Raw genomic sequence first — 14,094 nt, forward strand, 5'->3', positions numbered from 1 at the left:
TGACCATAGATGTGGTTCCCTGGGCGAGGGCCTTGCCTCCACTATAGGATGTGCTTATTTCTCGCTGGAGTCCACTGCGGGATCTGTTGCGTGCCCAGCTCCCTTAGATGGCAGAGGCTCGAAACAGTCTGGCCTGGTGGTTGAGTCTCCATCTCAATCCTAGGGTCTTCCCTCCGGATCTCTGGGTGATCCTGATAATGGATGCCAGCCTGTACATCTGGGGTGCACTTTGCTCAGACAGCTCAATGCAGGGCCAGTGGTCCCCATCCGAAAAAAAGTGGCTGACCAGTCGTCTGGAGATTTGGATGATTCGTCTGGCTAACCTGTACTTCAAGCATATTCTCCAGAATCAGGCAGTGCATGTCTTCTCAGACAATACCACGGCAGTGGCTTATGTCAATCGCCAGAGAGGTACAAGGAGCACATCTTCGCAAGGAAGCTCAGCTTCTCTTTTGGTTCAGCAGCACACATGGCAGGAGTGGACAACGTTTAGGCGGATTATCTCAGCCGTCAGACTCTGGATCCCAGGGAATAGTCCCTGTCCCAGAGAGCATTCAGCTGCATAGTGGAACAGTGGGGTTGTCCAATGGTTGACTGCATGGTGTCAGTGGTTCTTCAGCTGCTATCATGAGCTAGGAAGCAAAGGCTTACATGCGCTGGTACAGCCTTGGCTGTTATTTTTTCCCTCCGTGGCCCATGATAGGCTATCTGCCGAGATGGATCAAAGCACACAGAGGTCGGGTGATTCATGTGGCACCTGACTGGCTGAGGCGAACAAGGTATGTCGATCTGATTCATCTGCAGTTGGATCAGAGACTCAGACTTCCTTTCATCCTCATCTTCTTATGCAGGGCCTGTTGCGCTCCAGGATATGGACCACTTTGATCTTACAGCTTGATTATTGAGCACGTGGCCTTAGTCTGCAGAGGCCATTCTTCGGAGGTGTTAGCTACTCTCTTGCACAGCTGTGGCAGCCCATGCGAAGTCTTGGAGATGTTATCAATTGTGGTGTGTCCAGAAGTCCGAGGATCTGACTTTGTCGTCGGTACCTCTGTTTCTCGCATTCCTTCAGGACCCTCTGATTACCAATCTGTCTTGTTTTAGTTCTAAGCCTCTGAGATGCTCTTTAGCCACTCATCCGCACATTGTCCAGTTTCTTAGGGGCACTTTGAAAGTTTGGCCCCCACTGCGGCTACCCTGTCTGACTTGGAATCTCAATCTAGTTCTCAGATCACTGGCTCATCTGCCCTATGAGCCTCTGGAGCAAGCATCCTTAATTGATCTCACTGTCAAGACAGTTTTCCGGGTGGCCATAACTTCAGCCCGCAGGGTTTCCAAGTATCAGGCTTTATCCTGTAGAGATTCTTTTCTTAGGATTACACATTCCAGCGTATTTCTGCGTACTGTTCCCTCTTTTCTCCCGAAAGTGGTCTCTAGTTTCCACATCAGCCCAGAGATCCATCTACCTACTTTTATTCCCTTAGGTTCGAGAGAGCAGGACCAAGTGTTGCGGTCTCTGGATGTGCACAGGCTCTTGTAGCGGTACTTGGAGTTCATGAACGTGTTTCAGGTTTCACGTTTTGGTGGGCCCTGCCCATAAGTGCAGGCTGACTTCGAAAGCCACCATTTCCAGATGGATTCATATGGCTATTTCATCTGCCTATATTGCAGCTGGAAAGAAACCCCCTATTTCTGTGAGGGCTCATTCTACTAGTGGCGTTTCCTCTACTTGGGCAGAGTCGTCGTCGATCTCTTTGGAGGAGATTTGCAGGGCTGCTACCTGGTCCTCCTTGCATACTTTTTCCAAATTTTACAGGATTGATGTGACAGCCAAGCAGGATGCTGCTTTTGGTTCCTCCGTTTTGGCAGCAGGCTTATCAGTCCCACCCTGACTCTACAGGACTGCTCTGTTACATCCCACTTGTCCAGGAATAGAGTGGGATTGTACAAGAACGAAAGATTAGGTTCTTACCTTTGCTGATCTTCTTTCTTGTAAATCCACGCTCTATTCCTGGAACTCGCCCTGAGAGTTGCTGATTCGTTGATTGTCTGCCTTAATGACCACTGGTAAGCTGGACTTATGGTTTCTTGACCAGCCTTTCTAAGAATACAATCTGAATAGTTAAGCACTTTGCTCTGGGGGTCCCTAGCTGGGGTGCCCCCTCTGTTGCTGCAGGGTGTGTCTCCTTATAGCACAGTTTCTTTCAGGTTTATACTGTTTAATAACCTGTTTCAATTGTTTATGATTGTTATGACTTTTTTCTTGTTATGAGCAGATTATACTTATTTGTCGGGGAGAGTCCCCGTACCCCTCCCTTTTGTCTATATCCTCTGCTTTTGCACAAACTGGAGTCCCGAGGGCAGTACTGAGGTAAGAAGGGGGGAGGGTCTGAAAAATTATATAAATGAGGCTTCCTAAAAGCAGTTTCGCAACATGAGATGCATAACCCAGTTGTCCAGGAATAGAGCGTGGATTTACAAGAAAGAAGATTAGCAAAGGTTAAAACCTAATCTTTCGTTCTGTATGCTAAGTGTGAAAACATAAAAGATATAGCTGTAATAACAAGAAATTTGTTCCATTAAGCTAAAATAATTGCAAATTTTAAGATAAACAGAACTTTATGCAATCTGGTTTTGAAGGACCCAAGGATGGGCTTTAAAAAGTTTTATAAAATTATTTTCTGATCAAGCACAATCAGTTTCATGGGAAAAACTTCAATTCACAAGTTTTTCTATCTTTAGGTTTTTCTGAACAACCCTACTGTACATTGTGTGTTGAATTCACAATAGAAAGTCTCATTTGGACATGACCTTTTCCAAATACATGTTTTTAGGTTCTGAAGCCATTTTTGTTACGTCGAATAAAAGCAGAAGTAGAAAAGAGTTTGCCTCCCAAAAAAGAAGTGAAAATCTACCTTGGGCTTAGCAAAATGCAAAGAGAATGGTGAGACATGCTTTTAAATCATTGACCAAGATATTATATAAGCTAATTCTGAACCTTAACCCGCAGTGCTTTTTATTGTGCTTGTCTTGGTGCAGTAGTGAAGCATTCCTGCTTTGTTTCATTTTGGATACAATGGTTAATTGTAGCATACTGTTGGGCTTGACATGCTGAATGGATCTCAGATGGAAATCCCCAACCAACTTAACTGTGGTTATCTGTTGGCTTAACATGAAAATAAAATTTTAACAAAATTGAGAGAGATTTTCTTCAGAGACAAGCAGGGGATATGCAGGCACACTTGTTAGTGAAGTCTTTAGACCGATCCTGTGTGTTGGTGCTCTCCCCTAGCTACAGTAAGCCTTTGGCTTACTGGGCATATGCAGGGACTCCCGCCTTCCAAGGCTCCTCTCCTTGCCCCTCAGATTTTTCTTTATCCACTCCTGTAAGGTTGCAGCTCTTCCCTCTCACATATTATTTTTCTAATCACTATTTAAAAAACCCCCAAACTTTACAGAAACAACATTTTTTTTTCCAAATAATTTTCCTCATATATTAAAATAAAAAAAGAGACAGGAAGAATAACATCTTCACAGAATCATAAAAAAAAACACCAAACAATCAGAAGGCTCCATAGTATGTCTTAAACAAGAATTCAGCAGCAGCTTCACTGCAAACAGGTACCAACCAGCAAAACCGGCCGGCTTTAGGACCGCCAAGGCTCCCTCAGTAAAATCACTGGAGCCCAACACTGATAGTTGTGGCCTGCTTGGTCATGGCTCAGACCACTGACAAACAGATTTCTGTGGCAAAGCCATCAGCTACTCCCTCCCCCCTGGGCCCTGTTTTTGTTACTATCCCAGTCTCCCAATCAATGAAAACTAATCTCTTAGCCACCAGATGGCCCTCTACTAGAAAATCTTATTAGTTAAAGTGGACACATTTTTCTCATTGGGCACTATCTAATATCGGAACCCCTCAAGTGTCCTTACTTCTTCCACTTATTGGATTTAGGCTTCAAGACAAACTCAGTGCACCTTGGTGATTTCTGCCTATCATGATCCAGTGATTAGGAAACCAATCTCTCAATGACCCTTGGTGGCACACTTCCTAAGAGGCCTCACAAGTTTCCAAACTCCATTTTGTGACCTGCTACCAACATGGGATCTCAACATTGTCTTGAAATAACTCACGGGTGCCACCTTTGAACCTCTGGGCATCACCTCTCTTGCATACCTTACATGAATTCCAAGCACTGGTAATTCTCTTATATCCATACACATAATTCTTCCCTAATCTTATCCAAAATGCCTACCTAAGGTGGTTTCCGATTTCTACCTCAACCAGTGCATAGTTTACTACCTGTCTTTCCGCCCCTGCATACCTCAGCAGAAGAACAATGCCTCCATACCCTGGACTGCAGGAGAGCACAACTTTTTACCTCAGAAACTGCAGCCCTACTTCATATGAATCAGCTTTTCATTACCTACAACCTGGACAACCCAGGTCAACCAGCCTAATGGACTATCTCCACATGGATTTCCCATTGCTTTGAATTCTGTTACCCTAAAGCAGGTCAACCGCATCCTGGCAAAATTGGTGCACACAGATTATGTGCAACAGCTTCTTCAGTGGCTAACTTCCGCTCAATTCTGATTTAAGACATCTGCAAAGCTGCAACATGGTCCTTAGTTCACACTTTTACAAAGCATGATGGTTTAGACCAGAGCACAGGTGGGAAAGGCCATGTCTTGTACAGATCTGCAGTTCTGTTTTGTTTTCTCTTAGACCAGAGCACAACAAAGGGGATTTTTTTTGGTCAATCTGTCCTACGCATCCTATTTGCTCCTTGATTTATCACCACCCTTCTATTGTCAATAGCTAGGGACTCAGTAACAAATGTGCTTGTATATCCCCTGCATTTCTCCAGAGAAAGCGAAGTTGCTTACCTGTAACAGAGGTTCTCTGTAGACAGCAGGGGAATATAGCCACACTTACCCTCTCATCTTCCCTACTACAATATACGGTATATATTTTTCAACTAAAGACAAAACTGATAGGCAAGGGGAGGAGCCTTGGAAGGTAGGAGCCAAAGGCTTACTGTAGCTAGGTGAGAGCACTAACACACAGGATCAGTCTAAGGATTTCACCAACAAGTGTAGCTGCATTCCCCTGCTGTCTATGGAGACCCAACTTCGCTTTCTGCACTACTGACACACTCCATTCCTAAAATCTCTGAACAGTTGGTATATTCATGAGAAACAGTTTTGGGTTTCTTGCTCCTGTAGTGCTAATGTCTATCTTATAGAAAATCTGATGCTCAATCCTAATGGCACATATGTCAATAAAATTACATGCCAAATATATTTTACTACTGCTGCATACGAGAAGGACAATTTTCAAAGCCATTTACACAGGTAAATAGTGATTTATATGGGTAATTTGTTTGGGCTGACAGTTGCCTGCCTTTGCCTTGCAGAATGAAAATGCAGGTTTCTGTAGTATATATGTACTTCTGCCTAAGTTAAAAAGAAGTCTTCTTGAGGGCATTTAGATTGTGGGAGGAAAACTGCGTATGTATTTGGGAGCAATTCTGTATCATAACCTGGTATCTGGTGTACTTTACATTTATGTGCTTGCAGTTATTCCAGTTATAGACCTGGTGTAACTGCAGCTGCATAAGTTTGGCAGGAACATACATAACTCAGTGTAAGTGGGAGCTGTGTCTATGCTCTTCCCATGTGTGTGCTCCCTTGCATTTAAGTGCTATGCCACTTAGGGATGCTGTTATAGAATAGTGCTTAGGTGCCCTGCTTGTTCACAGATAAGTGCACTTATGCATGTAAGTGCTAGTACTCTCTACTTTTATGTGTGCAGAGGACATATAAATGTAGGCACTTAGTTATGGAAATGCTCTTCATGTGTTTCAGAAGTACATGTGCTAGTTTGCCCCATATCAGTTGCCCATAAAAAATGGCAGGTAAAAAGTGAATGGGTGCTTTAAGCCTGCTAAGAGAAACAAAGATGTGATTTCTGGAAAGTCTTTTCAAAATATTTTACAATGTATGTAGGATAATGGTGTCAGTATTTCACACAATGCAGGCTATTCAAAATTGCTCTCTTTATCTATAGTGCAAGTGGATATATTTTCCACTAATAAAAACAACTGAATTTAAAATGGAATTATGCTTTCAAAATTAGTCTGTTAATTGCATGGGTTCCCTGGTGGCACAGGTTACCAAACATACCTCCCTCCCGAATGAAAGAGGAGTGGTGTTGAAAGATGCACAGGACAGCAGGCTGGATTTTGTCCTTAAGAGGCAATTTGAACATAAGAATATAAGAACATAAGAATAGCCTTACTGGGTCAGACCAATGGTCCATCAAACCCAGTAGCCTGTTCTCACGGTGGCCAATCCAGATTACTAGTACCTGGCTAAAACCCAAGGAGTAGCAAAATTCCATGCTACTGATACAGGGCAAGCAGTGGCTTCCCCCATGCCTTTCTCAATAACAGACTATGGACTTTTCCTCCAGGAACTTTGTCTAAACCTTCCTTAAAACCAGCTACGCTATCTGCTCTTACCACATCCTCTGCCAAAGTGTTCCAGAGCTTAACTATTCTCTGAGTGAAAAAAAAATTTCTCCTATTGGTTTTAAAAGTTTTTCCCTGTAACTTCGAGTGTCCCCTAGTCTTTGTCATTTTTGACGGAGTGAAAAATCGATCCATTTGTACCCGTTCTACTCCACTCAGGATTTTGTAGTCTTCAATCATATCTCCCCTCAGCCGTCTCTTTTCCAAGCTGAAGAGCCCTAACCGTTTTAGTCTTTCCTCAGATGAGAGGAGTTCCATCCCCTTTACCATCTTGGTCGCTCTTCTTTGAACCTTTTCTAGCACTACTATCTTTCTTGAGATAAGGAGACCAGAATTGCCGTGGTGTTGGGGTTGAAAGTGGTAGAAGTGGCTTCATATGTCACATCTGCTTGACACTCGAGGTTACGTCATGCTCTGGGAGTGGATGCCAATGCAGAACCCCAGTTTATTGTGTTGGGAGTGGATTATGCTCTTTATGATCTGTCCATAGTCCTGAGGAAGGTCTCTGCATATACTATTTCCACCTGTAGAATGCTTTGGATAAGACACTGGGTGAGAGATTCAACCTCTAAGGCTACTCTGAGCAAACTACCTTTTAAATTGAGACAGAGATTTGGGGGTGTCAAGCATCCCCAGTCCTCAGGATCCCATCTCACAGCAGCCCCCATGGAGCAGTTATGACGCCAGGTCAGGAGCCATACCTCCAGGGATAGGAGAGAGGTTGTCAGCTTATTGGGAAGTGTGGACAAGGATCACATTAGACTGCTGGGTACTGGAAATTATTCAGCAGGGGTACAAGCTCGAGAGCTTTTGTCCCCTTCAAGACCTTTTTACGGATTTTCCAGCAGGAAAGTCAGAGAATGTGGTCAGAGTCCAAGCGACAGTAAAGAGGCTACTAGATATAGCAGCCATAGAAGCCATCCCGGACAAAGAATTGGTCTTAGGCAGATACACCATATACTTTATCATGTCCAAAAGAGTCTCGGAGTACTGGAGGCCAATTCTTGATCTGAAATAAGTCACTGCTGCCCTCAAGCTACCGCACTTCTGCATGGAAACAGTAAGGTCTGTCATTGCCTTGGTGGTGCCAGGGGAATTTCTCGCCTTGCTATAAAAGGTGCCAGGCAACAGTAGCAATTCACAGAGCTACCCTGCCATCGGCACCTCTCCACTACAGCCTGCCCTCTCTGACAACTTTCTATTTCCACTAGGGCAAGCCACAGTGGAGAGAGGACTCTGGGTACTGGTGGCAGGGTAGCTCTGTGAATCACTACCGCTGCCTGGCAACAACCTTTACAAAAAAATTAAGGGTAGATGCGGGGGGGGGGGGGGGGGGGTGCGTGGAATTGGAAAAATGTCATTTGGGAAGAAAAGGATGAAAGGATTGGATGCTGGGAAGGGGTATGGCAGAGAGTGCCGACCAGTGAAAGAATAAAGGGTAGAACTCAATATAGGAAGACGGGGAGTTGAGAAGAAGCCAGGGAGATGTGGGCTCATGTTGCCGCAGATCTGCGCACACAGGCCCACTCAGTCCTTCCCTCTGCCAAAGTCCTTCCTTCGGATGTAACTTTCAAGCGGGCCTCTGCAAAATAGATTGATGCCACTGCTAATGAATCAGTGAGTCTGTTTTTTTCTGAAAACAAATCGATTTGAATCGGGAATCAAGACACCTTTAGTCAGGACTGATGTAACATCGACAGTAAGGAAGGTGAAATTTCAATCCAATTTCTTTTCCTTTGGTCCTACAAGACCAGTCCAGATCTCACTAAGGAAGTTGTGACAGTTGAGAATTCACAGAATGATAAGTTCAGAAGATGAACAGTGAGTGCTCTTGTTACCCTTTCTATAATTATTTGAGGGCATTACCTTTACTTTTGAGTATTATCTTGTCTTTGGGTAACTGACCTAGCAGAGATTCTTTTGACTACCTCTGGTTTGATTTTGATATTTTTTGGTACAATCAAACAAGTTTTTTGTTGTTGTCTTCAGTGGGTTTTTAACTTGGGTTCCTAGCTTTGACATAGGTATATTGAAGATTGGAAGGCAGAATCAGTCCCATATGTAGTGAGTGAGGTCAGCTCTGAACTTTTTTTTTTCTCTGCTGCCAATAGAGATTACCCACCTTTGTAGACTGGTCTGGCAAGACTAAAGGAAATAAAATTAACAGGTAAGTTTGTATTTTATCATCGTGGCCTACCACCTTGCTGTTTTGTAGTCAGAGGTCTGTTAATGTATCTGAATAAACATAAACGTATTAATCCTTTCAAATGGAAATAAATTTAAAATATTGCTTTATGGTTCTAAAACTTAGCAAGGTTTCTTGGCAACATTTATACTTTGTAAAATGGCAGGTACACGAAGATTCTGATGAAAGATATTGACATCCTGAATTCAGCTGGGAAGATGGATAAGATGCGCTTACTGAATATTCTGATGCAGCTGAGAAAGTGTTGTAACCATCCCTACTTGTTTGATGGTGCAGAGCCAGGGCCTCCATATACCACTGACACGCATCTTGTCTATAACAGTGGCAAAATGGTAGCTCTGGATAAACTGTTAGCCAAACTTCGGGAGCAGGGTGAGTACGACCAAGAAAGTTTTATGGAACAGTGCAACACTGCTACTTTATTTTTCTCATCAGCTGTCACTTAAGTTAACATTCAGTTACAGGAAATTGAGATAATCTTGTCTTCTAATTGCAGTGTTTCATAAACAAAGTATGAGCTTTATTATTCAGTAGATGGCACTGTGGAACCACAATTAGAAGAAATAGAGATGATGATGCATAAGCCTTAAAAGCTGAACTGAGCTAAAAAAAAAAAAAAAGAAAAAAAAAGGGATGATCAAAAGATCTTAATTCATCAGATAAATTTAGTACAAGTCTTTATCAAGTACAATAAAAAAAACAAAACATGTTTTAAAAAATTGTACTTGATAAAGCTTTGGTATTGAGCTTGTTTAACTATTTTTGGGATGAATCTTTTCTTTTGCACTATAGAAATATACTTAAGCATAAATTATAAGTTTTCTTTTCCTTTGTTAATTGTGTCTCTATCTATCATCTAATCTATCTATCTACCGGCAAAAGAAAAGATGTGATAGTAGTAAAGGCTGCAACAAAAGCAATATCAGCAACTCATTTCTTAGTATTGCAGCGGAAAGTGAAACGACACAAAAATCCATACGAAAAAGGAGATTATCGCTGAAAAATAGCTGGAAAGCGATGACCACAAATGCTCGCAGTCTAAGCAACAAAGTTCATGATCTGCAAGCCCTAATATTAGAGGCAGATCTAGATATTGTTGCTATCACAGAGACATGGTTCAGTGAATCACATGGATGGGATGCAAACATACCGGGATATAATCTTTTAGGAAGGACAGAGATGGTCATAAAGGTGGAGGAGTAGCTCTCTATGTAAAGATCAATATCCAAGCGACCGAAATGCAAGGGACCTGGGGAGAGGAAGAAGCGATATGGATTGCTCTGAAAAGAGAAGATGGAACTTCTATCTACGTGGGTGTAGTCTACAGACCTCCGACTCAATCGCAGCAAATTGATAAGGATCTGATTGTGGATATCCAAAAGTTTGGAAGGAAAGAGGAGGTTCTGCTGTTGGGAGATTTCAACCTGCCGGATGCGGACTGGAATGTTCCGACTGCGGAATCGGAAAGAAGTAGGGAGATTGTGGATGCCTTTCAAGAGGCTCTGCTCAGACAAATGGTGACGGAACCCACAAGGGAAAAAGCGATATTGGATCTGGTCCTCACAAATGGAGAGAGTATATCTAATGTTCGAGTGGGTGCTCACCTGGGTAGTAGCGATCATCAAACGGTTTGGTTTGATATAACGGCTAAAGTGGAGAGCGGCCGCACGATACTTAAAGTCCTAGATTTCAAACGTACGGACTTTAATGCAATGGGAAAGTACCTGAAGAAAGAGCTGTTAGGATGGGAGGACATAAGAGAAGTGGAAAGACAGTGGTCTAAGCTGAAAGGAGCGATAAAAATGGCTACGGACCTTTATGTGAAGAAAATCAATAAAAACAAGAGAAAAAGGAAGCCGATATGGTTCTCCAACCTAGTGGCTGAGAAAATAAAGGCGAAAGAGTTGGCGTTCATGAAATATAAAAAAACCCAAGAAGAGGAGAGCAGAAAGGACTACAGGGTGAAACTGAAAGAAGCCAAGAGAGAGATACGTTTAGCGAAGGCACAGGCGGAAGAACAAATGGCTAAAAATGTAAAAAAGGGAGATAAAAATTTTTTCAGATATATTAGTGAAAGGAGGAAGATAAAAAATGGAATTGCTAGGCTAAAAGATGCTGGGAACAAATATGTGGAGAGTGATGAGGAGAAAGCAAATGTGCTAAACAAATACTTCTGTTCTGTGTTCACAGAAGAAAATCCTGGAGAAGGACCGAGATTGTCCGGCAAAGTTACACGAGAAAATGGAGTAGATTCTGCGCCGTTCACGGAGGAGGGTGTTTATGAGCAACTTGAAAAACTGAAGGTGGACAAAGCGATGGGACCAGACGGGATCCATCCCAGGATACTAAGGGAACTCAGAGAGGTTCTGGCGAGTCCTATTAAAGACTTGTTCAACAAATCTCTGGAGACGGGAGTGATTCCTGGGGATTGGAGGAGAGCGGATGTGGTCCCTATTCATAAAAGTGGTCACAGGGATGAAGCAGGAAACTACAGGCCGGTGAGCCTCACTTCAGTTGTTGGAAAAATAATGGAAGTGTTGCTGAAAGAAAGGATAGTGTATTTCCTTGAATCTAATGGGTTACAGGATCCGAGGCAACATGGCTTTACAAAAGGTAAATCGTGCCAAACGAACCTGATTGAATTTTTTGATTGGGTGACCAGAGAGCTGGATCAAGGACATATGCTAGATGTAATTTACTTGGATTTCAGCAAAGCCTTTGATACAGTTCCTCATAGGAGGCTGTTGAACAAACTTGAAGGGCTGAAGTTAGGACCCAAAGTGGTGAACTGGGTCAGAAACTGGCTATCGGACAGACGCCAGAGGGTGGTGGTTAATGGAAGTCGCTCGAAGGAAGGAAAGGTGACTAGTGGAGTCCCTCAGGGTTCGGTGCTGGGGCCAATCCTGTTCAATATGTATGTAAGTGACATTGCTGAAGGGCTAGAAGGAAAAGTGTGCCTTTTTGCAGATGATACCAAGATTTGTAACAGAGTAGACACCGAAGAGGGAGTGGAAAATATGAAAAAGGATCTGCAAAAGTTAGAGGAATGGTCTAATGCCTGGCAACTAAAATTCAATGCAAAGAAATGCAGAGTAATGCATTTGGGGATTAATAATAGGAAGGAACCGTATATGCTGGGAGGAGAGAAGCTGATATGCACGGACGGAGAGAGGGACCTTGGGGTGATAGTGTCCGAAGATCTAAAGGTGAAAAAACAGTGTGATAAGGCAGTGGCTGCTGCCAGAAGGATTCTGGGCTGTATAAAGAGAGGCGTAGTCAGTAGAAGGAAGAAGGTGTTGATGCCCCTGTACAGGTCATTGGTGAGGCCCCACTTGGAGTATTGTGTTCAGTTTTGGAGACCGTATCTGGCGAAAGACGTAAGAAGACTTGAGGCGGTCCAGAGGAGGGCGACGAAAATGATAGGAGGCTTGCGCCAGAAGACGTATGAGGAGAGACTGGAAGACCTGAATATGTATACCCTAGAGGAAAGGAGAGACAGGGGAGATATGATTCAGACGTTCAAATACTTAAAGGGTATTAACGTAGAACAAAATCTTTTCCAGAGAAAGGAAAATGGTAAAACCAGAGGACATAATTTGAGGTTGAGGGGTGGTAGATTCAGGGGCAATGTTAGGAAATTCTACTTTACGGAGAGGGTGGTGGATGCCTGGAATGCGCTCCCGAGAGAGGTGGTGGAGAGTAAAACTGTGACTGAGTTCAAAGAAGCGTGGGATGAACACAGAGGATTTAGAACCAGAAAATAATATTAAATATTGAACTAGGCCAGTAACTGGGCAGACTTGCACGGTCTGTGTCTGTGTATGGCCGTTTGGTGGAGGATGGGCTGGGGAGGGCTTCAATGGCTGGGAGGGTGTAGATGGGCTGGAGTGGGTCTTGACGGAGATTTTGGCAGTTGGAACTCAGGCACAGTACCGGGTAGAGCTTTGGATTCTCGCCCAGAAATAGCTAAGAAGGAAAAAAAAAAAAAAATTTAAATTGAATCAGGTTGGGCAGACTGGATGGACCATTCGGGTCTTTATCTGCCGTCATCTACTATGTTACTATGTTACTATGTTACTATAAAAAAAAAAACCACACCAAAATGTTTTTGTCATATCTTCCGCATAACGTGGCTGATTCTTATGAAATTTATTGTCATGTGAATGAAGTTGATGTAAAATGTAAATGTTTCTACCACAACACTACCTTGTGAAATGAATTGTTGCTGTGGGATTCGTGCAGAAGCAGACAATAGTTTGTAAACAGTCTTTGTATCAAAACGGTTTTCACTGCAGAAGACTGAATTCTGATAAACAACTTGGTACTGCAGTTGATGATTATTGAAAGAGTTCCCACAGAACGATTGGAACAAAAACAGCCTTGACGTGCTGCTATGCAAGATCCAAACAAAGGGCACTGTGGATCGTAAGCTAGGCAGTGGATGACGATGCTCGATTTGCACACAAGAGCAAGAAGACACGCTGCAAACACACTGAACAACTTGCCAAATAGCAAGAGAAGCAGGAATGAGCCAGATAACTGTGGTTAGGATAATTCATGACTGCAGAACTGGGACAAATACTTTATTTCAAATGAAAGACCCAAGTGTTTCAGCTCTTGACCTGCCTCAGGGGTCTACAACAACATACAGAAATATTTCATAAGAATATAACAGGTAACATACGGTAAAAAAGTTTTTTAAAAAAGTAACGTCATGTCAACATAACATTCTAATTCTAAATATACATATAAAAATACTTTATTAAATGAGCTTTAAATCAAAAATTTTTAATAAATAATGTTCATTTTCAATAAATGCATATATTCATACAGTATCTATAAAAATTTTTTTTTTTTTTTTTTAAAGAGTTAACATATTTCTATTTTTGTAATAAACCTCCTTAAATAAAATTTACTTCTTAAATAAAATACCTTTTTTTAATTATCATGCAATTTTCTTTTATGGAATTGCTTGTCCCAATTTCAGATTAAACCTTGAATATAAGGAAGTACATTCCCTGAATGGAAAAATCTTAATAATCAGTATAGTCTGGAATTCTTATGCTTTCAGGCGGATTTCTTGGGACACCAGGCCGCACAGTGGTATAAATTGATATCTGGATATATGAATAAAAAAAACAAGGACTGGTCTTAAAGACATTTGGAGCATTGAGATTAAGCATCAAATTTCTGCGTCTCAATGGCCACGAATTTGGTCTTGGAGGATGAAGTGTACAGTGTCAGCATCTATGAGACAAACTTGGTTCTTTTTGTTACATAGAGCTTTTTGGATCCCAGTTCGATTACAAAAGTTAGACAGCTCTAAGTCTGATAGATGCTGGCACTGTAAAC

The 14,094-nt window shown here is 42.4% G+C and overlaps 1 protein-coding gene across 2 annotated transcripts in view; it reads left to right on the forward strand.

The window, feature by feature from the left end:
• SMARCA1 (SWI/SNF related, matrix associated, actin dependent regulator of chromatin, subfamily a, member 1) overlaps positions 1 to 14,094 on the forward strand; it is a 129,638-nt gene that overhangs the window by 46,549 nt on the left and 68,995 nt on the right. For both annotated transcript variants that reach the window (XR_004539555.1, XM_033945566.1), the window contains exons 10-11: positions 2,835 to 2,944; positions 8,888 to 9,114. Coding sequence is in view for 1 of the 2 variants with exons in the window: in XM_033945566.1 (XP_033801457.1) it covers positions 2,835 to 2,944; positions 8,888 to 9,114 (337 nt within the window). In the remaining variant the exon portion in view is untranslated. The remainder of the gene's footprint in view (positions 1 to 2,834; positions 2,945 to 8,887; positions 9,115 to 14,094) is intronic.

This window comes from Geotrypetes seraphini, chromosome 5 (genome assembly GCF_902459505.1).
Source record: "Geotrypetes seraphini chromosome 5, aGeoSer1.1, whole genome shotgun sequence".
In the NCBI taxonomy this organism is placed as follows: Eukaryota; Metazoa; Chordata; class Amphibia; order Gymnophiona; family Dermophiidae; genus Geotrypetes; species Geotrypetes seraphini.